The following is a 26680-nucleotide window of genomic DNA, read 5'->3' as shown; positions in this document are numbered from 1 at the left end:
ATGAGTAAATACATTGGTCATGGCACACCCTCCCAGCAGACCTGCACTGGGAAATTCACCCGGTGAGCTGTCCAGGTTCTCAGGAGCCATCTCAGTCCTCTGGTAGCACCTGCCCTGCTGGGACTCCTTCGTAGGCCACTGTTGCCACCCAGAGGATAGCCAGCCCTGCCCTTGTTCTGGTTTGCCTTAGGCAACCACAGGCAGTAGAGATCACACGATAGGATGGACCACATAGATGACCACTAGAAGTCAAGGCACCTATGCACTGCATTTGTCTAGACAAGGAACTGATCCGGTTCCCATGGCTACAGGAAGACAGCTGTGAAAACTTTGTGTGTTCATTCTCAAACAGTCCTGGAGGTCAGAATCCTGACATGGGTCCCGTGGCGGGCCATCAACAGAGCTACGCTCCTATTAGAGAGTCCAGGAGAGACTTCCTTGCTTTTTGCAGCTCCAAGGTTACACCTTCCTTAGCCATGGCCTCTTTCCAGCACAGGCATCCCTCTGACTTCAGCTGCTGCCCTCCCATTCCCTCAACTCTGACCCCCTCCCCATGGATACTCCATCATATCCTCTCCTTCTGAGAACCCTTAATTTTACCAGCTCAGTAAAGTTCCTTTTGCCATGTCAGATACTCTGTGTGTGGGTCCCATTTTTGGGACATTACTCTGCCTGCCACAGGCATCCTTCCGTCACAGAACCAGGACTTGCCCTTGACTTTAGCAGTAATTTGATATCTATGATATATATGCCTTAAGCTAAGTGCAGAGGGTTGCTAGGTAAGGGATGGTGGTGGAGGAGAGAGGAAGGAGTGCTCCTCCACGCATCTACCCACTGAGACTATTTGAGACCTATACAGGGGTTCTCGCTGGGAACCAGAGCAGGTTCAGTTTGCTGGTGCTAACCGCTCTGACACTCTGCAGAGGCAACTGTTGGGAGAAACGAGGCTTCCCAGGGGGCCACAGTAAGGCTCTGGAAGGAATTACAGCCAGGGACAGGAGGTGGCACAGGAGGCATGGCTGGAAACAAGGACACTCACCTCTGTTCTAGATGATGACGGCAAAGAGGGCAAAAGATCGTCCACACTACCGATGAGTTTCCGCAGGTTCAGTCCCACATTCTAAGAGAGCAAGAGAAGGGCAACTGTTCACTTGCCCTTTGAAAAAGCTTCTCCCCCGCACCCTAGGACTGCACTTGGGCATCTGTCCTCTGAGACTGCCTAGGACTGGACTCCCTAGGGGTTCCCTTGTTCCTCTGGGGTCTGTGGGACCGGCCAATGGGTGGAGCATAGGAGATTTCCTTCCAGGGCCAGGGTGGGCATCCCTACCTCCCTGACCCGCCCCCACCCTGTCAGTCACCTTGACCACCAGCACATAGTCCTCAGGGGGCAGCTGGCTGAGCCTGTTCTTGAGGTCCAGCACGGCCTCCACCAGTGTCATGACATTGTGGTACACGGCGTCGTCGGTCCTGTCCAGGTTGGCTGTGGGCTGAATGGACTGAAAGGGAGGGATGGATGGCCAGCGGCCCATGGGGAGCCAGAAGGGTCCCCTATCATTATAATTCATTCCTGGGAATGCACAGATATCAACCCGTGTAAAGACCCCTGCTTTGCAACAAGCACTCTGTCCCAGGGGTAGAGCCCCCCTTTCTGCCTCTGGGATCATCGTTCTTCAACTGGGGAAGCCAAACAAAATGTTGGTGTGTTAATAAGACACAAAGTCACACCAGCTTGGTCTAAACATCGTCTGGTCTTTGGGTCCACACTGTCTTAACATTTCTCAGATGATTTTTCCAGTGGATAGTAGGATGCTGGAATCTGGGGGAGAGCTCAGGAAGAGAAGAGGCCCTGATACTCCTGAGAGCAGACTGGACCAATGAGACCTTTTCCCTGGTCAGGGAAGAGACCAGGTGCTAAAAAACTGGTCCCCTTTCCCCATTTTGTCATGAATTAGCTCCGAGGCCTTAGGCGAGGTGCATCTGCTCTCTGGGACTTATCTCTGCAACAATGACACTGGACTGGATTATCTCCAAGAGCCTCTGAGCATCTCAGGTCTATGGTTTTGGGCAGTCGTAACCCCAATACGTACCTGTGCACCGAGCCGTGGTGGCTTCTGTGGGGGCCCTGTGAACTCCACTACAATAGGAAGGACAGGGAGTAAGTGAAGGTCTCAGTACCTGGTCTTTCTTTTTTCTACTTTCTTATAATCAAGCCAACCGCCCTTCTCTACCATCAAGAGATCCCAAGAGTATAAAACCCAAACTCCAGGAAGATGACCAAGGAAACAGCGTCCCAGGCCTTCCTGACTTCCCAGTAGCTTGGGACAAGATCTGTCTATGGCATAGAAAGAAAAAGTCAAGGCAGGGAATAATGAATGCAGTGAGTATGGGAGACTCCAAGGCTTGATGTGCTCTCTCCAAGATGGGCAAGAAGCCCACAGCCTGCAGGCGGCAGCCTGTGCGGTCCACCCCGGCGCAGTGATTTAAAACTGTGATGGCGTGTCGTCCTATTGACTCTCCTCTGAGGAGAAATGGCACATACAACCTGGGGGAGCTCTTGTGACAGGGAGCCAAGATGCAAGCCAGTAATCTTGCTTCTGATCGAACCACCACACAGGGGCTCATTCATCCAAGGCAGCCGCTTACACCCCCTAGTCTTAATTTTCATCTGGAGAAGGAGCTCGTTGGCTCCGAAAGGACCTTTGAACCCAGAACATCTGATCTCAAATCCAAGCTGAGTTAATTAGTAAGTAGTCAGGTGCTATTAGACAGGTGGCTTCATGGTCGCAAGCCTCTGATTCATCTGTGACAGAAAGAGAGACTGCACCGGCCCCATAGTGTTGGTAGAATACGAAGCAGGTTAACATTTGTGAGTGACTTAGGGTTGTGCTAAGTTCTTTGTGACTATTAGCAGCAGCAGCAGCAACAGCACCACTCTGCCCCTCCTTGCCTTCACTAGAAGCTTCTGGAAAGGTCTTAGTGACTCTGAATCTTCCATCCCTCTGGCCTGGAGAAGACCAGGGTCTGGGAAGGTAAGTCTAGACCTAACAAAGGGCTCCCCATAGGCTGAGTGAAAAACAGAAATGGGGAGGGCGTTCCAGGCTCAGTTAAGAAATGAAGATGGGAGGAGAAAGGAAAGGGAGACCAAAGGAGCTGCCGACTAGAAGGCAGAGGTGGATGGAGAGTGAGGGGCTGGGAAGACCTGAAGGGGAGTCTCCTTCCCAAATCCAAGTGATTCCACACATTCAAAATAAAACAAGGTAAATGGTGACTTTTTCTTCTTAAAAGTCAAAGACAGCCCTCTACTCCTTGCAGGACAGTGAGCAAGGCCAAGACCAGACCCCCAACACACCCCAGGTGGAAACTGACCCCCAGGGAAGCACTCACTGTAGCCAGCCTCCTTCTCGGGGGTCTGTAAGGAAAGGAAGAGAGAAGGGAGTCACTACCGTGCACAGGGAACATCTTATTTCCATCATTACATCCCCCTTCCAGTTTAGCCATTAGAGCCGTGAACGGGGTGGGGGGGGGGAACCCGAGAGCTCCTGACCCCAAGTAACCTTTCTAGAGGCCCAAGACAGCACTAACAATATGAGTCCCACTGACTTTCAGGTGAAGAGAAGCAGGGGTTCAACCTAAAGGGCAGAGACAGGCAGACCCACGGGTCTGGAAAAGGGGACCTGGGTGGATAAGGCTTTTGTAGGCTGTGGCTCTGACAGGCCTTTCAAGGTAACTTACCAATGGAGACTTGTCATTCATATAAACCATAGGGTCCTGCAGAAAAGACCAAAGCAGAGGACTTAGGTTCCAGAGTAGAAAGTCTGGAGAACACTGGGGGAGCATCCCTCCGCCTGGGTAGGAAAAGAGGGGAGCCACTTACCAAGCATCTCTCCTCCCGCCTCAGCCACTGGGAATCTTCCACCATCTGCTTCTGCTGGCGGTCTAGAACCTGCCGCATCTTGACCTTCTCTGCCTCCCAGAGCTGCTGGGCCTCTTCTCGGCTGCTGGGCCGGATGAAGTCCTCCTCCTGTGAGGACAACAGCTGCAATGAGCCCCGTCCTTGGGCCTGGACCAGGGAGGGTCTGCTGAAGGGTCTCAGGGGAGCCAAACCTTGGCATTGCCTGCTGCTCTTCTCTTGTCTAGCCCTTGCCCCACAACCACGGATGCGAACGCAGAGAGTTTTGCTCCGGTCTCAGCCTCATCCACACGCCTGGCAGCAACAGGATGCCAGATCCCAGAGCAGTGGGTTCAGACTGTCACATGATCTGTTCATTTGATTTTCAACCATCCACCCCTTTTCTTGGCTGGCATTTGTGGTGGCTACTGACATTTAATAGACGCAGAAAAACAAAGCCCGCTCCAAAACCATTTGGGATTTGTTTCCCCCCTAAGCACTGTGATGACAGGTCTGGAAGCTTCCACCTACAGTGGGGCTACCATGAGCTCCATATGCACAGGACTATTTGTGCCCATCAGCCATGCGTTCTTGGGTAAGATAATAGCTTGAATGGTACGAACAGAGGTTAAAAGAAAGGAATGAGCTAAGAGAGAAGGTGGATGGTGGACCCTCCAGAGGCATGACTCCACAGACACAAAATGACGGCTGTTTCCTCCTCGCTAGTCCTAACCCCATCTTCGCTCACCTTTGGGGCTTTGGACTTACTCTTGGTCTTATCACCCTATGTGGGTGTTGATGTTTCCTACTTTCCCTCAGTCTTTTCAGGGTGCATTTGCATAATTATTTTCTTTGTCCCTCTGAACTATTTTGTATTTTATCTACTGTGAGTGAGCACCTTGGCCTCTTGTGTCTACCGGAGGAAGAAGGCTGTGTGTGTCCCCTGCATTGCAAAACTTCGTACCAGTGACAGGGATCTTTTGTGACATGAACACCAGAGGTTCCTGCCACGGCTTGAATGTGGCCCCCTAAGGTTCACGTGTCAGGAACTTGATTTCCAGTGCAACATTGCTGAGAGGTGGGGTGACTTAAAGATATGGAGAGCAGGGCGATGGTGGCGCACGCCTTTAATCCCAGCACTCAGGAGGCAGAGGCAGGCGGATCTCTGTGAGTTCGAGACCAGCCTGGTCTACAGAGCTAGCTCCAGGACAGGCTCCAAAGCCACAGAGAAACCCTGTCTTGAAAAAACCAAAACCAAAAAAAAAAAAAAAAAAAAACCATCTGGAGGTGCTGACTTCTTGAATAAGTTAATGCCGTTAACACATGAATGAACTAGTTACCCAGTCTCAGGTATCCTATTATGATGAATCCACACAGCCCCTTCCCTTTGACGTGGCCAGTTTATAGGTCACTTAAAGAAAATGCTAAGTAAAAAAAAATCATATATACTTAAATAAGCCACACGTCTACCAGGCCTCTAAAGCGTTCTAAGCCCCATAAAACGGGCCTGATTGTTACAGTCCAGCTTCAAATAGCCGTGCTGGGGTGTGCTGCCCACCACTCAGACAGATTCGATGACCGGCGTACATTTCTTACAATAGTCATCCAAGCCAGCAGTTCTCAACCCGTGGGTCTCGACCTCTCTGGGCGGGGGTGTGTGGGGGGAATCAAATGAGCCTTTCACAGAGGTCCCTTAAGACCGCTGGATAACACAGATACTTACTTTATGTTTCATAACCATAGAAAAATTACAGTTAAGAAGTAGCAATGAAACATTTTTATGGTTGGGGGAATCACCACAACATGACTCTGTTAAACTGTATTGAATGGTCACAACGTAAGGAAAGCTGAGGATCACTCATCAATCCACTCGGCCGCTGTCTGTCAAGCAGCTATGTGGCAGCCATAGAGCTGGATGCTGGGAGAACAGAACTTTTAAAAAACGCTATGTTTTTGTTCTCACAGGGTTAAATAAGTAATAGACAGAACACGGAATTTATGTCCCTAACATGGTGCTATCTACCACGATATAATGTGGTCAGGAAGCACTTGTGGGTGCCTGCCCATGTTCTTAGCACTCCAAAACTGAGCTAAATAAACCTCTTTTCTGTGTGATGTTCCAGCCTCGGGTATTTTGTTATAGGAAAAGAAAACAGACTCAAATGAAGGCAAACACTTTTTGTTTTGTTTTCGAGACACGATTTCTCTGTGTATCCCCAGCTGTCCTGGAACTCTCTGTAGACCAGGCTGACCTCAACCTCACAGAGATCCACCTGCCTCTGCCTCCTGAGTGCTGGGGTCAAAGACATGTACCCCCACTGCCTGGTAAAAGTAAACATTTTAAAGTTAAAAATGTCTCCAGCTAAATCCAATGTGGGTGACTGTTACGGTCTATAGCTACCTCAGGTTTTTAATAAATAGAGGGGCTTAAGTGTTAAAAGTTCTAAATACAGGGTTAGATACATAGAATGAACGAGATTAAATGATGATAGGGTGAGTTAATGGAGTCCAAATCTACATCTAATCTTACAGATCTTAAGAGATTCCCGTGGGATATGTGTGCTGTACGCCCCGGACTTGACCTTGGCAAAGGTTTTAGCAAACACATGCCGAAAAACTTGTTCTGATGTCTTATAATGACATAATACAGGGTAAATGGAGAACTTGTTTGTTTTATCCTTAATCTGTGTAAGTATGTGCACACATGTCTGTATGCATGCTAGACATGTGTTACAGGAGCACACGTGTATGGAGGCTGAAGGTGGAGATGCTCACCTTCCTCTGTTGTTCTTCATATCCTTGAGTCATGGTCTCTCTCTCTCTCTCTCTCTCTCTCTCTCTCTCTCTCTCTCTCTCTCTCTCCCTCCCTCCCTCTCTCTCTCTCTCAGCTGAACCGAGAGCTCACTGAGATGGGCTAGTCTACCAAGCCACTTAGTTCCTGGGATGCTCTGTGTTCTTAGAGCCGGAATGACAGGTGGGCCGCCACATCTGCCCAGCATTTAGGTGAGTTTAAGGCTCCAAACGCTGGTCCTCAGCTTGCATGGCAAGTGCCTTATCCACGGAACCATCTCCCCAGCTCCAATACTTCTAATAATAGCAACCTCGAACCTCTTTACGCTGCAGTTTGGTCGAAATGCATTCTGGGTACTCTTCCTAGGCGACACACACCTACACTTCTTGGAAGGAATCAGGAACTTGCGCTACAGAATAGTGTTCACGAGTTCTTCTCTGTAATTTGCTTATGCCTCATCCTTCCTGCCTCACTTACACCTCCACATAAAACCTTCCTTGTTCTAGCAAAACAGTGCTCCCCCACCCGATAGCTTTTTTTCTACGGTCTTGCTGTTTTTTTGTCCATCCCCTGCATTCCAGTTGTTCCCTGTCCAAAGCTTCCCCGGGAGCGATACAGGTGAGTTTACACCTGGGCCTGGAAGGCAAAGCCTCCGGGGTTCTTCCTTCAGCACCCAGGACAGCATGCTGGTCCACCCTTCTGAACTTCATTACTGAATTGCAATACCCTTGGGGAAGGAGATGGCTACTGTCATCCCTGTGTGAGGCGCCACAGACTCCCAGATGAGCCGTGCTATAGAGGAAATCATTTTTTTTTTTCCATCTCCAAATCTTTGTTAGATGCTTTTGGGAGATCCACGGGAAACCTGTCATCTCTTGTCAGCAAGCCGCTAGAAAGATCCATTCTCATCTATACCATAAAATGGCGTTTAGACTTTTAACTTCTTTTCTTTAACTTATTTAAAGAAATTTTCGTCATGCTCTTTCAGGCAGAGCTCTCGTAGGACAACCACGTCTAATCCCCTGCCACAAAAGGCCTGCAGAGGCTGCCTTTATGGAACTGAACAAAGTCCTGGCAGCGAAATCACAGTTCAGACAAAGGTGGTGCTGCCCCTCGCAGGCACTAAATAGCCTCTTTCCAAAAGAACGCCATTTTAAACAAAGCTTCCAAAACTTAATTAACTATAAATAAAGGGTCCAGGGTGGGGGGGGGTGCGGTGAACATTGCCTAAATTATAGCACATTCTTAAAACTGCGGGTTAATTATGGTTAGGCACATATGAAGTGAAAAATTGGTTAACTTAATGTAAGAGAGAAAAATAGAGTGAGTTTGGGGAACTTTGATTTCATAACAGATCTTACTGCCTGGAATTCTAAATTATGCCCATTTCAAATTTTCACTAAATTAAGAATAACAGCCCAGAAGCATATCAACATAATCGCCTATGTTTCTCAAAGGTATTGGAATAAACATACATTTTTTTCCACATAGAGTGTTAGAGTTATGTCTCTTGAGTCAGAAAGGTACATACATATAGAGCAAAAGCTAAAATGGTGTTTCAGTCTGTTTCATAACTTAGTAAAATACATCAGGCGCTCACAGCAACTGACCCACAAGGGAGATGGCTGGTGGGGGTGGACATCCGCTCGCAGGCAAAGATGCTCTGCACAGAAGACCGGACCATCTGGTCCATGAAGCCTTCAGGTCCTCAGCAGTCACTGAAGAGACAGAGGCTGCAGGGAGTGGACTTATGAGCCAGTATCCACACCAGCCTTTACCCTTTACACCCACAAGTACCATTCACAGAAGCAGCAGGGAAAGCCACCATGAGAAAGTCTTTCCCCCAGGGATAGATTTCGCAACCAAAGCAATCAGGCAGGAATGCAGCCCAGGGGGCAACTTCCAGGATCCTTTGATTCCACAGCAGCCCCAGGCTCTGCTATGTTCTGCCCACTGCCTGGAATACCTGATTCCTGGGACTCAGGAAAGAGAGACAGTCTGCCATCATTGGCCGCAGCACCAGTATGGACAAGAGCAGGTCCTGTCTGGCTGATGTATTTGCAAAGGGAAGAGGGCCACAGAAGCCCTCTGGAGTCTGCCTGGCACATGGAAACACAGAGCGCTTCCCAAGCCACCTCCCTCCAGCAGCCTCCTTGGCGAGACCGACACCCAGCATGCAGAGTCCTTCTTACCCGCATGCTGTGGCGCTTGAAGACATTGTGCCGGTGGAGAGGTGGGGTGTGCAGCGAGTTAACAGGAGATGGGTACTCCATAGGGCTGGTAAGTGTAGGAGAGCTGGCACACAGACCCTCAGGGACCTATTCATGAGAAGCAAAGAAGCACAAGGCACAGGAACAAGGCAAGAGGGTAGACAATTAGCTGCTACGAACAGGAGCACAAAAAAAGGACGAACGTGAACCATGGGAATGAAGACTTGCTCTACCGCGGCGGATAAAGGATGGGGTGTGCTATTTTCCTGGCCCTGATGAAGAGGTGTGGCAGAGCAATGTGGCCTCTCATCTGCCAGACACTCCTCCTGCACAGTGCTCTTCACACGGGAGGATGCTCACAGCCAACTCATCTTCTGAGACCAGGGTTTGCAAAGGGTTTGTTTCATAGTTGTGACATAGGTTATGATAAGTCTGTAGATAGATGAATGCACATGTGTGCGCACATGCACACACACACATGGTTAGCCCTCAGTGTCCTAGGGATGTGCGGTTCCAGGATGTACCATAGATACGGAATCCCTTAGTATAATGGTGTTATATTTGTCTATCTACAGCTGTCCTCCGATGTATTGTAGAACACTCTAGATTACTTATGATATTTAATACTATAGAAAGGCTATGTGAATGGCATACTATAGTGTTTAGGGAACAATGACAAGAAAAATCTGTACCTATTTCATGCAGATATGGGCTTTGTTCTTTTCTTTTTTTCACATTTTTCATTATTGGTTGGTTGATCCCACAGGGTCAAAACCCAGAAGTGTGTGTGTGTGTGTGTGTGTGTGTGTAAATATGTCCTCTCTGTGTGTCTGGGGTATAATTATTTTGGTTAAAAACTTATTGTGTTTGAATTATGTGCATTTGCATATTATTTGCACATGCATGTGCTTATATATTTGAATTATGCATGGAGGCCCTGGATTGATGTCAGGAATCATCCTTAATCACTATTCCACCTTATTCACTGAGGCATGGTCTCTTGGTCAAACTCAGAGCTTGTCTCAAAACCCTCCAGTTTGCTCTGGGAATTCTGCATCTCTGCCTTCTAAGACTGGAATTACAGACAGTTGCCATGTTCACCTGACATTTATGTGGGCTCTGAGGCTTCAGAATCCAACCCTCATGCCTTCCCCAGCAAGTGCTTTAACCACAAAGCCACCTCTCCAGTCTAACAATAATTGCTTTAAATGTTTTCTTAAAACTTTGTGTGTGTGTGTGTGTGTGCGCACGCGCGCGCACACGCATGTGTGCAATCACATGTGTACCATATAATGATTGTGGAGGTCAGAGGACAATTCTGGACATTGGATTTCTCCTTCCACCATCTTGGTTCCGGGGACCAAACTCAGGTCATCAGGTTTGGCAGCAGTGCCTTTACCCTCTGAACCATCTCACCAGCTCATATATATATATATGGCATGTTGTCACCTCCTACAAGACATGTCCATTCTCGGTTGGGTTTGTTTTTAACCCAGGGCCATCTCCCTGACAAGGGAAGCATGGTTGGGGGCTCACTCCTCCTGTGTGGAGCATCAGCCGAGCTAAGATTGATACTTGTTCCTTGGGATGCTCTGTTTTGAAGCCACAACTCTATGCTAGGGAAGGTAGGGACAGGAAAGGCAGGAGGCTGTGCCGTATCTCACCCAGATGCAAGAGAGTGACACAGGGCAGGGATACATGAGTCACACGCTACAGCCTTGGGCAGATTCAAGGCTGGCAATGATGAATGCAGACAGCTTAGATGGGCCCCCGCTCTCTTTTCACTGGCCACCTAGGTCCTGTCCAGAGCCTCTGCACAGAATCTTGGGAGACACTCAAGTTTACGGGATGTCATCCATCCCCAGCACCCTGGAATTCCTTCACAGAAGGCTCTGTTCAGGGTAAGAGGTCAGGGAAGCCAGGGACACAGGAAGGCAGCTGCAGGCAGGCACAGGAAGCAGCAGACACTGCAGATGGCTGGACTGGGCTGCAGGCAGAACTTCTGGAAGAACTGAATTTCTGTTCGTTTGATATCAGTTGAAATTCTCTTTTGGCTACCAAGAAAGAGCCAACCCAGGCATCTCCATCCCCTAAGCAGGTGTTTGCTGCTGCACCCCAAACGTGTAGGCATGGGATTTCAGGAAGGACCTTGAGGAGGGTGGAGTGCAGACCTCCCCACCATCTAGTTACACATTTACCTGGAACTGCAGCTTAGGAGCAAGCAGGTTGGTCTGCGGAGGGGGTCTATACTTGGGCCGGCTAGGCTAGAAAGAGAACACAGGGCAATGTCAGTATGACTCTCAGCTCCAGCCAAAAGGATACACCAAAGCAACCATCAGGCCCGAGGCAGCTCTCTCTGTTTACCACGGAAAGATGAGGAGAGAACTACCCTTGAATTCACTTTGCAGCCATACACTGAGCATTAGTTACTTGTCTATGGCAGGCAGGAAAGAGGACAGCACAGGCAGGAGAGACTACGAGAAAGGGCCTAGAACCAGACTGGGTATTTATATGGACTCATCCTTTGTGCCCATTCCCAACTGTGCCTCTTTGTATACTGGCATCTTACCTCCCAGTGTGACAGTGTTATAAGGCGCTGTCTTTGAGGGAGGAGTAGGTTTGGGTGAGGTCAGCCCATGATGGGATTCGTGTACTAGAGACTAAGAGAGTTCTTCTCATTTTCTCTCATCTTCCCTGACAAGTGAGGCTAGGGCAAGAAGACCATCTGAGAGCTAGGAAGGGACACCGTGACTGTTAATATTGATGGTCAATCTGACAGGTCTAGAATCCCCAAAAAGACAAGACTCTGGGTATGTCTTCGGGGGGGGGGTTCTATATTAACTGAGAGAAGATTCACTCTAGACATAGGGACATCATTCTGTGGGCTGGGATCTTGGACCACATAAAAAGGCAAAGTTACCTCAGAGGCAGCATCCACCTCTCTGCTACCTGATAGTAACTGTCATGTGACCTCAGACTGCCATGCCTTCCCTACTATGACAGACTCTAATCTCAAATGTAAAGTCAAAATAATCCCTTCCTTCTTTAGACTATTTTCACTGGATGCCTCACCACAGCGATGAGGAAAACAGCAACCACAGACCCTCCCCACAGACTAAGGCTGTGGACTTCCAAGTTCCTGATTCTGGGAGGGATGGATGTGTGTTGTTCAAATCATTCTGCCTGTGGCATTCTGTTTTGTCAGCTCTAGCTAATACAGGATTGGTTTCTGGAAATCCAAGCATTTGATGGTAGGGTCGTAGGGTCCCGGATCCTGAGTCCAGGCTATCACTACAGGCATGGACATAGAGCCTGCATCTCAGGAGCTCAGGGCATTCCCCTTCCTTGTTATAATGGGCTCTTGATCTGCCCTCCCCAGAAACACACAGGATTCCACAGGGAGCTCTAAAGGACAGCTCTTGATTCAGCTTCCCCATGGGCTGTGTGCTGTACCCAGATTTCTCTTGCTGGGACACCTGTGGATGGTTGGTGGTTTGGTCCAGAGCTGAAAGAGGAGGGTAGAAAAGCCAACTCCTTGTGTTAGGAAAGGGAAATTGGGCCACAAAGGACCCTTCTGTGGCTGTAGGACTAATGAGACCTGGGCTTGACTTACCTTGGGTGGGGGTTCTTGAAAGGCAGTGGGCTCCAATATTTTGGGGGGTCTATAGCGAGCATTTCTTTCCTGCTCTATGGCGATGTCCTTCTCCATCTGATAAATGTCACTGTCAAGGAGTCCGGGCAGATAGAGAGAAACAGGGTCAAAGGGGACACACTGAAGCCAGTAGAGACTTCAATGAGAGACACCAGATCCTACTTCCACCTCCACGTTCCCCACTGAGAAGACTTGGGAGACCTCTCTGAGAGAGATTAGGATATGGATCTTGAGTTTACCCTCGCTCCAAGGTTTGAGAGGATCACGTGAATGGACAATGGATAGAAATCCTTACAGAGCCAGCCCCAGAAGGGGGCCACAGAGCGACCTTCCCCACCTCCAGCCTTCCTGCATCTGCTATTGGCAACAAGCTCTGTGGATATTTCCAATGTCCCATCTGAATTTATGACCTGGGGCCAGATTCGCCATGGTGTTAGATACTCCCCGTCTCCCTCTGTAGCACGCTCTGGGGCTGCAGTCCTCTCAGCTATAATGAGGTCCTGCCTTTCTCTCCTAGTGACGTGCTTCTCATCCCAGAGGCCCTTAGAATCACTGCATGATCTTCAAGTCCATGTGCTCAAAGGAACACTAAGTATTACATATTGTCAAATGTATACCACGTGGTATGTGCCTTCAAATTTACACACGCGCGCGCACACACGCACACACACGCACACACACACACGTGTCCATAGCCTACTATGTATTTTATCCATCAAAAGATTCTGTAAGTTCACTAATATTTTGTGCAAGGCTCTCAAAGCTTGACACAAGACTGGGGAGTGCTAATTGGACCCTTTCCGAACCTGGCGGAAGGTCCACCATGCTGCGCCTGAAGGAGGCATCTGAGCTCTTCTAGGCTCCCAGTCTCTTCAAGGAGCGGGAGTGAGTGTCTACCCGGAGACAGGCAATGACCAAGACTCTCTGTGGTTCTCAAGACTCCACCTTTTCCCACCCCAGACCTTCTGTCTTTTCACATTATGTCTTTCAATTAATTTGGCTTTCTAAGTCTTCCTTGGGAAGGACCCACAGCTGGCGCAGAACTATTCAGGAGCATCATGGAGGGAGGAGGCAGCAGATAGGTGTTCTAAGATTACGGTTTCACAGATCGTGTTAGAGACTACGAGGCACAAACAAATGCAGGCTCATTCTCACCTGGGCATTCTTAAGTCTCTCCCTTCGGCCTCCCATTAGACTTTTAAATAAAAATATTTGTGCTGAGGATGAGCTTGACCCTACTGTCTATACCTTACAAGTGTTGGGATTATAAGCACGTGCTGCCTTGTCTTGCCTGTGGCTTATTTTCTTACCCTCAGATAAAATCATTTGAGTTGGGAGTGTAGTTCAGTGGTAGAATACTTGCATAACATTCGCCAAACACTGGACTTGAACCCAATACGCACCCACTCATACACACACACACACACACACACACACACACACAGTGTTTGCTACATTATCTAAGATCATTAATCAAGCTTCCCTATGACAAAGGTCAGCAAATGGCGGCCACAAGCTAAGCCTGCCCTCCTACCTATTTTTGCATGGTCTCAAATTAAGACTGGCCACCATGTTTTTTCATGATTGAATTTTGTAATATTTATGACATGTAAAAGTATTGCCAAGTTTGGGCGTATGCAGATGTAATTTTATCAGAGACAGCCAGCTTCTTCCTCGAGCAGTGCTTCTGACTGCAATGGTAGAGACAAGTGGTTGCAACCAGAGACTTTCACAGGCTGCAAAGTCCCAAATATTTACTATCTGGGTCCTTAACCGAAGTGTGCTGATCCCCACCCTAAAGGAAACCAAAACAAGTTGGGCCACTCATGAGTTGCAAGCAGAAACCCTGAACCTCTAAGAAGAAGGGAAACCCTGAACCCCTAAAATAGATGACATCCCCCCACTAGGGACCTCCTGGCACTGGAGAAACAGCAGCTGGGCACTGAGAAGAAGCCAAGCCTTAGGCCACTGATGCCCAAACAAAACAGGCAGGCAACTCCTGGGGCACAGTCTTAATAACAGGTCAAAAGTACCCCTCTCTCTCATGACTGGGAAGGAATATGGAGTGGAGAGGAGAGCAAGAAAGGACATGGTCACGAGCAGTCTGCTCCATGAGGGATCTGAGTGAGCAAGGCAAGGCTTCCCCATGCTGGTCTCATCTCTGAGCTTGCATGGGACAGTGAACTTGGTCTCAACTTTCTGTCCTCCAATACTTTTTGGTACCCACTACACTTCTATTAAAAGAGAGGGCACCTACCCTGCAGTGATCAGGAGGGCATTCTAGGATAAGTTCCATTCTACTTGTCACCACTAGGGGGTCAAGTCACCAGCTTTAACCTGAATTCTCCTGGCTGACAAGGGGGAACAAGGGCACCCACTGCACAGGGCTAGAGGCTACGGGCCCCATCTAACGTTGAAGGGCAGAAAGCCTCAGCCTCCACCCATAGCTCCACACCCTATGCTCACCTGAGACTGCACACGAGCTCCGTGAAGCGGGGCCGGTCGCTGGGGTCATAGTCCCAGCAGCGGGTCATGAGCGTGTAAAGGACAGGTGGACAGAGGTCGGGCTTGGGCAGCCTGTCCCCTTTCTCCAGCACCCCGATGACATCCTTGTTTTCAAGCCAGAAGAAAGGCTGCTTCCCAAAGCTGAGGATCTCCCACATACACACAGCTGAGAGCAGAGGGGGACGGCTCAGGGGAGGGGTCAGCTTGCCCTCCCCAGGGATAACTGCAGCCATTGCAATTGGTCCCCGCTGGAGGAGAAGCATTCTCCTCTGAGGGCTTGTCCACCGCAATGATCCACCCCAGACATCCATAGCCTATACTTGTAGTAAATGAACCATGGTCTACTCCCAAGAACCTTCCCCCATGGAATTACTAGGGTTCTAGGGATCCAGAGGAGGGCATATCTGGATTGTCAGAACTTTCTCATAGTGAAGTTATAAACTTAGTACAGACTCGTGTTGCCTGTGTGACCTTGGGCACACCCCCGACTCAGCTGAGTCTTAATTTCCTCAGAGGGAAGATAGGAAGGACAGTGAGTGTCCCAGAAACAGCGGCAAGGCCAGTGGATCTTATACAGCGCGCTGTGTCCATCAGACCCACCCAGCCGGGCCTTCTCTCTCCTTGGACATCTTCATCAGAAGAAACTGGCCAGTTTTCTTTGAATATCCCTCGAAGCCTTTCCCACATAGTCCTTAGGCATGGCGGGTGTAGTACTTGCTTGCCACATGCGTTTACAAGGGAGATAAGCCCAGTTTGGCTCAACCAGGCCTCAGCCCTCTCTTCTGCTCTGCACTGACACTCGACCTTTGGGACTTCTCAGTGCCCCTGGGACCTGAGGGACACGTGGAAGACCTTTGTTCCCTGTGCTGTCCTCCTGCCCAGGACACAGACAGAAGAATCATCACTTTTCTGGGTCCCCCCGAATCACCACTCACCGAACATCCAGACGTCACTGGCGGTGGTGAAGCGGCGGAAGTTGATGGACTCGGGGGACATCCATTTGATGGGGAGACGGGTCACAGAGGCTTTGTGTGGACAAAGGGATTATTTAAGGACAAAAGATCTGAAATTGCATTCCTGCTCTCCAGAGACCACTAACCTAGGCTGCCTGAACCTCAGGCTTCCTGGCTCTGGGATTCTGAATTCTACGAACCGTCCTGGTACCTGGGAAGCTCTCACCTTTGTAATAGTCCTCATCCTCGATGTACCGGGACAGCCCAAAGTCTCCCAGCTTCACACACTCAGGGGAGGCCACCAGGATGTTCCGGACAGCAATGTCCCTGAAAGAAGGATTGAAGATTAGCATGAGGCACTGCCTTGGGACCCTGGGACAAGCGAGGAGAACCAGGCATCTGCCGGAAGGAACATCTCAGCAGGTTTCAGACAGGAAGAGAAACATAACTCCTGAAACTCCTAGGCGTCTGGCTCTCCTTGAGGAGTGCCTGTTGACACCGGCTACCTTAGAGTCACTACCAACCCCAAAGGCACCACTTGCTTCTCACAGGCCATGCCACTTCCTGCTGCTTCTGCTACAGAAAAGATGGCTTTTTAAAACACCCAACTTCAGCTAAATAAAGGAAATGACGCTATGAGCACACAACCTCGGCCCCGGGCCACGTGCATCTCACATTTGACCTTCCTGCTCTGGAATGTGAGTTTTCCAAAGAGAAACATTCTTATTTCTCTTGACCATGGCTTTCTCCTATGTTCTAGAACACAGGCTGGTACCGACTGGATGCTCCACGGGACTCACTGAACGCACGAGGGAATGTTTGTTTGGATCTCCTACATGGCCTGACACAGACTCAGACTCAAAATCACACAGGCCTTGACGGTGGCATGCCGAACACCTTGGGGTGTTGAGTCTCCTTGGGGGCTCACAGTATAAAGAGAATAAGAATGAAGTCAGGTGGCAAGTCGGGAGGAGCCAACTACAGTCATAGTTCAAGCGGCTGGGGGTGGAGGGGGTGGGGGTATTCTGGAATGAGGGTAGAGAATGACAGACTCTCTGATGTTCCAGACACTTCTCCAGCCCCCTTCCTTCTTCCTAAGCCATGTGTCACCCAGTGGGTGAAGGAGAGGAGATGGAGCTCTGGGCAAGATGGCAGCCATCCTCCGGCCCTCGCCAAAAGACACAAAGCTCCGGTGGGACCCTAGGGTAGGTGAGAAAATGTTCCATGGAGACTACCCAGGTGCTGAGGGCTGAGAATGCTCCGTTGCCGGGCACAGGCCACGCTGTCTCTCGCGGTCCCTACCTGTGTACACAGTTGATGCTCTCCAGATAGGCCATGGCTTTGCACACTTGTAGAGAGTACAGGACCAGAGTGGGTACCTTCAGGGAGTTCTTATTTCGCTCCAGGTAGTGGCCCAGCTGCAGGAAGGGAGACCTGGCATCAGAACCACCCATTCTACCGCAGCATGGCACCAAGGCACCGGGCTGCCAGGAGCCACTGACACCTCCTTTCCATTGGGGGGGGGCAAGGTTAAAGGTGGCAATACGTTTTGGCAATTCCCTCTACCTAGCAGCTAAATATGGAAGGCGGGAAGCTGTGACGATGTCTCCCGTGCCCTGCTCGACTGCAGCCGGGTTGTCACGTGGGGTTCCTCCTGCGCCCCCCGAGCTCACCTCCCCATAAGGATACAGTTCCATGATGATCCACGTGGGCTCCTCTTCAATGATGCCCATGAGCTTCACGATGTGAGGGTGGTCAAGTTTCTTCATGATCACTGCAAGGGGCAAGTGGAGGTGGAGCAGGTCAAAGGTCATACAGAAAGTATTTGGTTTTCCTTCCTTGGTGCTGGGGATCAAACAGGGCCTCATGTATACCAGGCAAGTGTTCTACCACTGAGCTACACACCCGTCCCTGCCATACGAGAGAAAGGCAGTTTCCTGCCCCAGCTGCAAAATATGCACCAAGAATTCTCTTACAGGAGGTGGGTTCCCACTACTACTGCTCACACCCTCTCCTTCCCAGCCTCCTGGGCCCCTCATCCTTGAGGGCTGGAGCACCTCAGGGGCCCTCCCCAGGGGACGCCTACCTGCCTCGCTCATGAACTTCTCCTTGTTGTCCTGGGTGCAGTCTTTCTTGCAGGTCTTGACGGCCACATTAATTTTTTCTCCTTTCTGCAATAGGAGCATATGGTCAAGGGCTCTGCCACGTTTAGAGCGAGTGTCTTTCCCTATCCTCAGCATGACTGATGCGGCACTGGCAACCACCCTAGGGAAGGCAGATGGTGTAGCCCTTCCATGGCACCTCACCCCTGCATACCCCACACCCCATTTTTGTATCTTTGCTCAAGCGCTCCTCCTCTTTCCCTTCCTTCTGGGTCATTCTGTGTTAGAGCTAGAAAGAGCTTCAGAGACCAGAAAGCTCAGTCCCTGTGTACAGATGAGGATACACAGTCACGTGATCTGCCCAAGGCCAGCAGGTATACGACAGAACACACAGGGGCTCCTTCAGAAGAAAGCAGGGCCTCCTTCTCTGTCCTGTTGGCTTTCAACCATACTGCTCCCCTTGGGCTCTGCCTTTTCCAGCCTGCCAAAGTATAACCACATAGGCAAGGCTCACCCAGGCTTCAGTGACCTGGACACCAAGTCCTGCTGGAGCCACGCAGGCCCTGATCTAACTGCATCTTTCCCTATTTCTCCTTCTGCATTCTCCCATCAGCCTCAGAGCCCAATGTGTTTCCACCCCTAGGATGCTGCTCCCCAATCTTGGGAATGACTCTTCATTCCCTGGGTGCTCCAGATACAGTCCTGGGCCATGTGGATGAGAGGCCCCACTGTGTATCAGACAGGTGAAAGAGGACCCACTGTGCATCAGCTGTGAATGAGGACCCACTGTGCGTCAGCTGTGAATGAGGACCCACTGTGCGTCAGCTGTGAAAGAGGACCCACTGTGCATCAGCTGTGAATGAGGACCCACTGTGCGTCAGCTGTGAATGAGGACCAACTGTGCGTCAGCTGTGAAAGAGGACCCACTGTGTGTCAGTCACCTTCAACCTCTCACCCAGCTCTTCTCTCACCCTTCAGACAGACAGATGAGGGATGCCAGGAAAGAGCCTAGGACTCACGTGATTCGTGTAGACCCCTTCATAGACCTCCCCAAAGAAGCCTTCACCAAGAATACGATTAAGAACCACATCTTCACGGGAAACACCATACTGTGGACCTGCATAGAGGGAGAAAATAGGGGTGGGATATCCCAGAATCCTAAGTCCAGCTGGCCTCCCCAGGGAGAACCTGAGTGTGCAATAGCAAAGATCTAAGGACTTGACTGGAAAATGACATCTAAATTGTCCCATTGTCTCAGATCCAGGGATAAGTATCACCCTGGTCCCTGGTCCCTGGTCCCTGGGTCCACATTTTTAAGGCCCCCACTGAGCTACCCAGGTCCACGTTAGGCTGATCTGCATAGAATCGCAGCTTTCAAATCAAGGGTCCCTCGGGTCTTCCCTGACAGAGCACATGCAGATGAGGATGAAGGTTCATCCCAGAAGTCCTTGTGATGTCACCTCCTGGGGTCCCGACGATGATCACAGTGGTGGTAGGGTAACCAGCCTCTTTAAGAACCCGGAACCTACCTCCTGGCCTTCGCAGCGTCTCATCGGGAATCTCTGCATAGATGTCTGATTCTGTAACGACAGAAAGGGGCCCGGCCCATGGGCCCAGTGTTTTTACTGAGCACAGCCAGGAGCTAAGCCATGACTCCTACTTGGAAGCCAGGACAGGCAAAGGAGTGAGTGAAGGCGGGCCATGCAGGAGAGGCCAGGCTCCTGTACCAGGAGTCAAGGAAGACACCTCAGTTTGAAACCATGCTCACTCTCTGTTTTGCCAGCTTCAAGTAATGCATTACCCCTTTGACCTTATTATTAACTTGATGTCTTCACCTCTCCCAAATCCATATGCTGCAGCCCTATCCTACGGTACGATGGCTGGCGTGGGTCTCTGGGAAGTGATGAGAGTTAGGTGACGTCATGAGGAGGGGACTCCTATTACAAATTAGTGTTCTTAGAAGAAGACGTGCTAGAGTTTGCTCTCTCTACCTTGTGACCACACAGCAAGGAGGCACACACAGAAGAGAGACCCCACGAGACAGAATCTACAGAGGCCGGACCTGCCAGCCCTCCAAAGCTGAGAGAAATAAATGACTGGTTTTAAGTCATTCAATCTATTGTATTATGTTTGTACTATGAGAGCTGACCAAGATCAACACAGTACTTTGGTAGGAACTATCCTGCTAGGCAGTGGTGGCTCACGCCTTTCACACCAACACTCGGGAGGTAGAGGTGGGTGGATCTCTAAGTTCAAGGCCAGCTGCTATTGGTATTTTGAGCGGTCGTTGAGAAATGATCTGGAAGGTAGTTCCCTGTGACTTGCAGAGAAGGCTTGGTAACATCAGGAGAGGAAGCAGAGGCGACGAGGAAGCATGAGGAAGGAGCAGAGGCCGAGGTTACGGGAGAGCATGCTTACCTATGCTACAACTCTCTGAGAGCTGGGACCGCCGAGCCTCCAGGTTTCTGTAGTAGAAAAAGGTCAAAGGGCAGGTTGACCTCAGAGCTCTGCAACAGTCCCCTCAGGCAGCCTCACTCTGCCTCCCTCCACCCACCCGGCTCTGGCTGGATCTTTTTTTTTTTTTTTTTTTTTTGGTTTTTCAAGACAGGGTTTCTCTGTGGTTTTGGAGCCTGTCCTGGAACTAGCTCTTGTAGACCAGGCTGGTCTCGAACTCACAGAGATCCGCCTGCCTCTGCCTCCAAAGTGCTAGGATTAAAGGCGTGTGCCACCACTGCCCGGCTTCTTGAAAAGCAGCCGACCTGGCTGTCAGTGAGTTGGGAGTATAGCCCAGGACTCCAAAAAGCAAGAGTGGAAGGAAAGACAGAAGCTGACATCTCAAGACAGCGTCAGGTGGAACAGGGACTAACCCCACGCTTGTGTACGGAGAAGGAACACACACCACACTGGAGTGCCGAGACTCCAGCGTCCTCTCAGGAACAAGGGAGGTGGGGCTTCACCACGCTCTTTCAGCGCTAGCCTAGGGTCTGAGCTTAGGTCTCTACCGTGGCAACCCTCTCATACTCACAGCGTGGGGATCTGAGGCAGGCTGTTTCTTTTCTCACCATCTAGGAGAAAAATAGAGGAAGGGAGGCTTGGAACCAGGGACGTATGGGCCTGAACGGATGGCGGATGGGGTGCTGCTTCCAAGGCTGCCCGTCAGCACCGTAGTGGAAACGACTGGGGCTGGAACTAGAACCTTCCTTGTAAACTTCCTCCTGCCAGTATCACATGCTCCAGCCTTGCCCATTTCCTGAGCGGTCCCCAATCAGGGTCACGCAGAACAGAACAGTCATAAGCTAGCCAAGGCTCTGATGCGACAGCGGCAGACACAGCGCCTCCAGAAGTTACTTCCGGCTGCTGGCCACAGAGAACTGACTCGGTAGCACCTCCCCACACTCCCAAAATCTTTGCTTCCACTTAAGGGCCAATGCCTGCCCTTCCCTCCGCTGTCCTCTGCTGGGCTATTCCATGTCCAGAGAGAAACCTACCTTTCTTGGCGTTCATGATAAGAGAGCCTTTGTGTTCTCCCTGCAGCCTGCAGTAGCCGTCTATGAGGTCAGCCATGTTTTCAGCCTCTGCCAGGGACGAGGTTTTGATGGACAGGGACTGTGGAGGAGAGGCCAGCCACGGTGAGAAAGCAGAGCCTCCATTACAGTCCATCCCACAAAGAGGAAGAAGAGGTTACAGGACCTGACCCTCCCTCAGTGGGATTCCGCCCACACCTTTCCGGAGTATTGTGTGTGCGTTGTTAGAAATAGCCACCAGGGGGCACACTGGCCATCCCTCCCACTGGCTACCCAGGGCTCTTAGCTGCAAAGCTAGTTCTGGGTCCAGCTTCTTCTGATCTCTGAGCAGGCAGCACAATGCCTTGTGTTTGGGGAGTGCTCAGTTTGTATGGGCAAAAACTAAGAAGTGGGAAGTGGGTAGGACTGGGGGCTCAACACAGGCTGGTGAATGGAGAGAGACAAGTGTTTGGTGGTCTGAGGTATCTCCTGTATTTCTACCTACAAAAAAAAAAACCCAGGTTCCTCGGGTCTTGATGTCTAAACCATTGCTGATTTGTTCAGTGTTCAACTTCCTTATTTTCACTCGCCTCTACCTAAAGCCTTTTCTACTACTTTCCTGATAAAGACATAAGTTTCTTATTTCCTTAAATCTTGTCACTATCATAGAACCTTGTTTGCATACTGGGTAGAGTTTTAGTTTGGTTTATACTGACTTCTTTATTAGGGGGTGGAGAAGAGAGGCCACCAAGTTGTCACTGTGTGAACATGGAGGTCAGAGGAAAAGCCACACAAGTCATGTCTCTCCTTCCACTATAGGGGCTGGAGCTGGGGGATTGAACTTAAATTATTGGGCTTGGTGGTAGGTGCCTTTATCTCGCCAGGCAAGGGTACAGTTTTCTTAACCCTTCAACAGAGAACCCCTAGTCCCTGTTGTACTCAGAGAGGCCAGATTGAATAAATTTCACCCACAGAACTCCCAGGTCCCCCAGAGAAGCTCACCTGGGGGGCGCCCTCGATGCCCAGTTGCAAGACCGCCTGGCCCTCTTCCAAGGGGAGGCACCTGATGGACTTGATCTGCTTGAACTCAGCCAGGCAGGTAGGCTGTGAAAGAGGCAGGGAGAAGCTGAAGGCCATTCAACCCCAGGATCTGACCAAGGAAACTGGTCAAGATGGGGGTGAGGAAGGATGAGGGGTGGGGAGTGGGCACTCTCTTTTGAGGATGGAGAGAATAAGGCTTGAAGGGCCCTCTCAGACGGCAGAAGAAGAGAGGGGGGTCCTCTTGTCATGCTCATGTGTCAAGTCGGTGGTAGAGCTGGAACTGGACCCAGGTCCCCAGGAAGTCCTGGGAGAGCCTCTGCCTTGTGCACTACAAGAGCGGCAATGGCCTTCCTTTGCTCCTCACCCCACTTCGTGCAGCAGCGGCAACATGGCCAATAATGAACCATCCGGCACGTGCTGCTAGCCCCAGATCCTCTCAGCAAATCTACACCAAGGGCCTGGCCTTATTAAGACTCTGCCCTGAGCAATGGGGAATGGGGGAGAAGGGCTGATGGGGAGACTGGAGAGCGGGCAGGGAAGAGGAAAAGACCTTTGGGCTGGAGCTAGGTGAGACTTGCTCTCGCACCCTCTCTACCTTTGTATCTTGACTTGTCAGCTGACGGATGCCTCTAGGGCCGATGACCAGGTCCACGGTAATGTTCCATCCTTGCTGGAATAATAGGAAAAAGGGGTCTGTTTCCCGTGCCACCCACCCATTTTCAGAAACTTTTAGAAAATCATATTAAGGTAGACTAAATACCGCCATCTCTCCCGTCCCTCCATCTTAAACCCCACCATACAGTTCACCTCTTCCCATCACTTTTCTCTCCCTACCACTTTCCTTCCTCCCCCACATTGGCCCCTTGCAGTCCTATCCCAGAGGCTTGGAGGTCAGGCAGCGTGAGGTTAAGAAGAAAAGGCCATTACAATGAGCTCGCAGCGATAGGTCTCTTGGTCGATGTTAGCAAAGCCTGCCAGGGTATTGAAGAACTTCATGACGCATTCTTCCTCCCGGAGTGAGGCATACTGCTGGAAGGTCTGCTGGATCATCTTCCGGAACTGCTTCGGCTGGGAAGGGGTTGGGCAGTGCTGAGTCAGTTCAGGTTCTTGCCTTAGGACTTAGGGAGAGGCTGCCCGTTGCTGCAGCATGGCTCACAGGGTCCCCACCATGACAGAAGCCCCAGATGTGTTCCCTAAAGCCCACAACTGTCTCTCCAAAAGTTCACCCTCACCCTGGGAGGGAAGGCAGGAGACATGGAATCTTATGGCCCAGGTCATAAAATGAATCAAGCCTCTGAGGCAGTCTTGAGCCAGGTGTATCTCATCCTGATTCCTGGAGAGCCTACCACACACACATCAGCTGTCTTATGTCTGGTAGCCTACGGCCATTGGTTCTCTACTCCCGTCACTATGGCTCTTATCCCAGGACACACACTGAGCAGGGCTTACCAGGCTCCTTGCCCTCTGCTTCCCTCACCTTTAAGTTTTCCTGCATCTGCTTCGGGAAAAACAGGTCCAAACCCACTTCTTTTCTGAAAGATGGAAAAACAGAAGCTGCGTTTGACAGACACACTGGACTTCTGGCCAACCAAAAGGAGTTAAGAAGGCTTTGGAGTCTAAGGAAGTGAGCCCTAGGGCCCTGGGCTAGAGAGGTGGACAGGTGGACAGGACAGCAGGAAATTGGGGGAAGGGTAGGGGAGGCCATGCCCAACATGGAACTTACTCCAGGAGTTCAAAGTTGGACTTCTTGTCCAACGCATTGTGAGGCATGTCCTTGAAGAATCTCCTGTGGAGAAGACAGAGATAGCCTGGAGAAGAAGGGCAGGTAGCTGGAGAGGGAAGCCCTCAGAGTAGGGCCTCCAGTGCCCATATGCTGGCCTGTAAGCAACTTTCTCTACCAGATACCGGGACCACAGGGGTAGAGTTGGGGGGCAGATTCAAAGAGCAATAAAACCAGATATTTATGAAACTGTCAGGAAAGAGGAAGCCAGTGAATTTCATTCCTGGGAGACTATAGCCTTTGCTTTGGGGCTTGGGTTTCACAGTTGTACAGCCAAGAGAGAAAATAGCTCTATCAGCATCAGTAGAGACAACCAAGCCTTGGGCTCTGAGGGCAACGGCACTTGCCACCAAGCCTGAGGACACACGGGATAGAAGGAGAGAACTGACTCCAATAAGTTGACCTCTTACCCCCACCACACACACACACGCATGTGTACATAGGAAATGTCTAAAAGCCATAATCCACAGCAGCTTTCAGCCCAGGGTCCCCCCATGTGGGTGTGGGTGTATTTGCATTTCCATCTAGATAATTAACTGTCGTACATATAAAAGTTTAGAATTCACAAGAAAAAATTGAAAATAATAATTCTATTGCCAGGTACTGTAAAATATTTCCCATCTTTAAGTCATGCATCTATATCATAATAGACACTATATGACTATATATACTATGTATTATGACTATATGAGGTAACGAGGACTGCGCTATAAACAATAATGTGGAATATGATAGTATAAATTATAATAATAGCTTATTTGTAGCAATTGTGGTTTTAATGTGAGATAAAACAGACAGTGCCCCCAAGTACACTGGACTTCCTACACCATCAAGGTCACTGTGACTAGTAATCAATCATCAGCTATTGTAGACACTGCCCTGCTCTTGGTCTTCTATTACAGTCCCTCAGGGTCCCTTTAGCGCAGATGGTCACAGGTACCTGGCTATCCTTCTGCACTAACACTGCGAGCAGACAGGTGTGTGGGAACACGAAACAGCGGCCCCAGCTCACGGGGACATAGGCATGCTCTAGCTTAGCTTCCGCCTTATCTATCTAGGATCTGTGTCTCCGTGTGTGCTGGCGCATGCATGCATGCCCTCTGCTGCCTGTGGAGGCCAGAATAGGGTGCCAGATGCCTTTGAACTAGAGTTCCAGGTCTTCGTGGGGGACTCGGTATGGGCGCAAATGGCTGAATTTCAGTTCTTTGGTAGAACAGTAAGCACTCCCAACTCCTGAGACATCTCTCCAGACCCTACAGTGTTTCTTGGAAAACGTAAACAAGGCTGTGTAAAAACTCAGGACCCCACGTATTCCCACACCCTGGCTAAAGAAAGAACACTACACCATGAATCATAGGAGAAAATGTACCCCACCCCCAACGTCCAACACGGGTTGCTCAATCCTTACTCAGTAACTTGGAATATACTCTCAAACATACTATAAAGCCATACAAATGGTTACCTCTTGAATATTAACAGTAATTTTAGAAAACCAAACGCATTGAAAAACTTCTAGATAGAATGGCCTCTTGCTGAGGCCATCCCAGGTTAAGTGAATTTCAGGTACTTTTAGGGAGCTTTTTTCTTTTCCATTCCTGCATGTTCTTAGCATTCCATAGTAAATTAGCATTACTTGTTCACATGGAAAAAATTAAGGTAGTGAGTATCCTAAGACCAGGGACTATGTAAACCTCCCAAGGTCATGGTCTTGAGAGGAAGTCTGCCCACCATTACGTACGGACTTCATGGGTTGCCCTATTCCTTCCCCTTAGTGATCCCCTGGGGCGATGAACACTAAGATCCACCCCTTTCTTAGATGTCAGATATCTGAAGGAAATGTTTTGCTATGAACTTCACCAAGCGGTCATTTACACTTCCCTCCCACCTTACACACACACACACACACACACACACACACACACACACACACACCACACACACACACACACACACACACACACACACACACACGGTCATTACATGCATTTGTTTTCACTGCTTGACCTAGAAGGATGAAAGTGACACAGATTGAAAAAGAGTGAGGGGAACGAGCCCATGGTGAGAGAGGCTCAGTGTGGCAGGAGCCTCACACCAGCCATGTTTAAAATGCCTAGGGTGGAATGGAGTAGAGAAGAAAATTAAAACTCTCTCTCTTTTTTTTTTTTATTCAATCAAGAAGGGGCACATTTGACTGAGTATAGTGTGACCAGGACAATTCATGATTGCCTGGGGAATCCCACTGAATTCTAGTTAA

General features: G+C 49.9%; 1 protein-coding gene across 6 annotated transcripts in view; it reads right to left on the bottom strand.

The window, feature by feature from the left end:
* Ptk2b (protein tyrosine kinase 2 beta) overlaps positions 1–26680 on the bottom strand; it is a 123134-nt gene that overhangs the window by 1758 nt on the left and 94696 nt on the right. For 3 of the 6 annotated variants that reach the window (XM_050152136.1, XM_050152138.1, XM_050152137.1), the window contains exons 6-30: positions 24370–24432; positions 24124–24178; positions 23574–23714; positions 23242–23316; positions 22608–22709; positions 21591–21708; positions 21128–21167; positions 20521–20567; positions 19632–19682; positions 19122–19219; positions 18087–18171; positions 17674–17774; positions 17303–17418; positions 16227–16327; positions 15983–16072; positions 15009–15213; positions 12504–12612; positions 11089–11154; positions 8873–8998; positions 3875–4021; positions 3733–3768; positions 3367–3409; positions 2088–2134; positions 1359–1496; positions 1040–1120 (exon numbers count right to left, since the gene is read on the bottom strand). In XM_050152136.1, the coding sequence (XP_050008093.1) occupies positions 1040–1120; positions 1359–1496; positions 2088–2134; positions 3367–3409; positions 3733–3768; positions 3875–4021; positions 8873–8998; positions 11089–11154; positions 12504–12612; positions 15009–15213; positions 15983–16072; positions 16227–16327; positions 17303–17418; positions 17674–17774; positions 18087–18171; positions 19122–19219; positions 19632–19682; positions 20521–20567; positions 21128–21167; positions 21591–21708; positions 22608–22709; positions 23242–23316; positions 23574–23714; positions 24124–24178; positions 24370–24432 (2281 nt within the window). The remainder of the gene's footprint in view (positions 1–1039; positions 1121–1358; positions 1497–2087; positions 2135–3366; positions 3410–3732; positions 3769–3874; positions 4022–8872; positions 8999–11088; positions 11155–12503; positions 12613–15008; positions 15214–15982; positions 16073–16226; positions 16328–17302; positions 17419–17673; positions 17775–18086; positions 18172–19121; positions 19220–19631; positions 19683–20520; positions 20568–21127; positions 21168–21590; positions 21709–22607; positions 22710–23241; positions 23317–23573; positions 23715–24123; positions 24179–24369; positions 24433–26680) is intronic. The other 3 variants (XM_050152139.1, XM_050152140.1, XM_050152142.1) reach the window with 3 other exon arrangements.

This window comes from Alexandromys fortis, unplaced genomic scaffold, assembly GCF_014885135.2.
Source record: "Alexandromys fortis isolate MF-2015 unplaced genomic scaffold, M_Fortis_MF-2015_v1.1 scaffold_75, whole genome shotgun sequence".
NCBI lineage: Eukaryota > Metazoa > Chordata > Mammalia > Rodentia > Cricetidae > Alexandromys > Alexandromys fortis.
The sequence above is the reverse complement of the archived record's forward strand: the minus strand, read 5'-3'. Positions and strand labels throughout refer to the sequence as shown.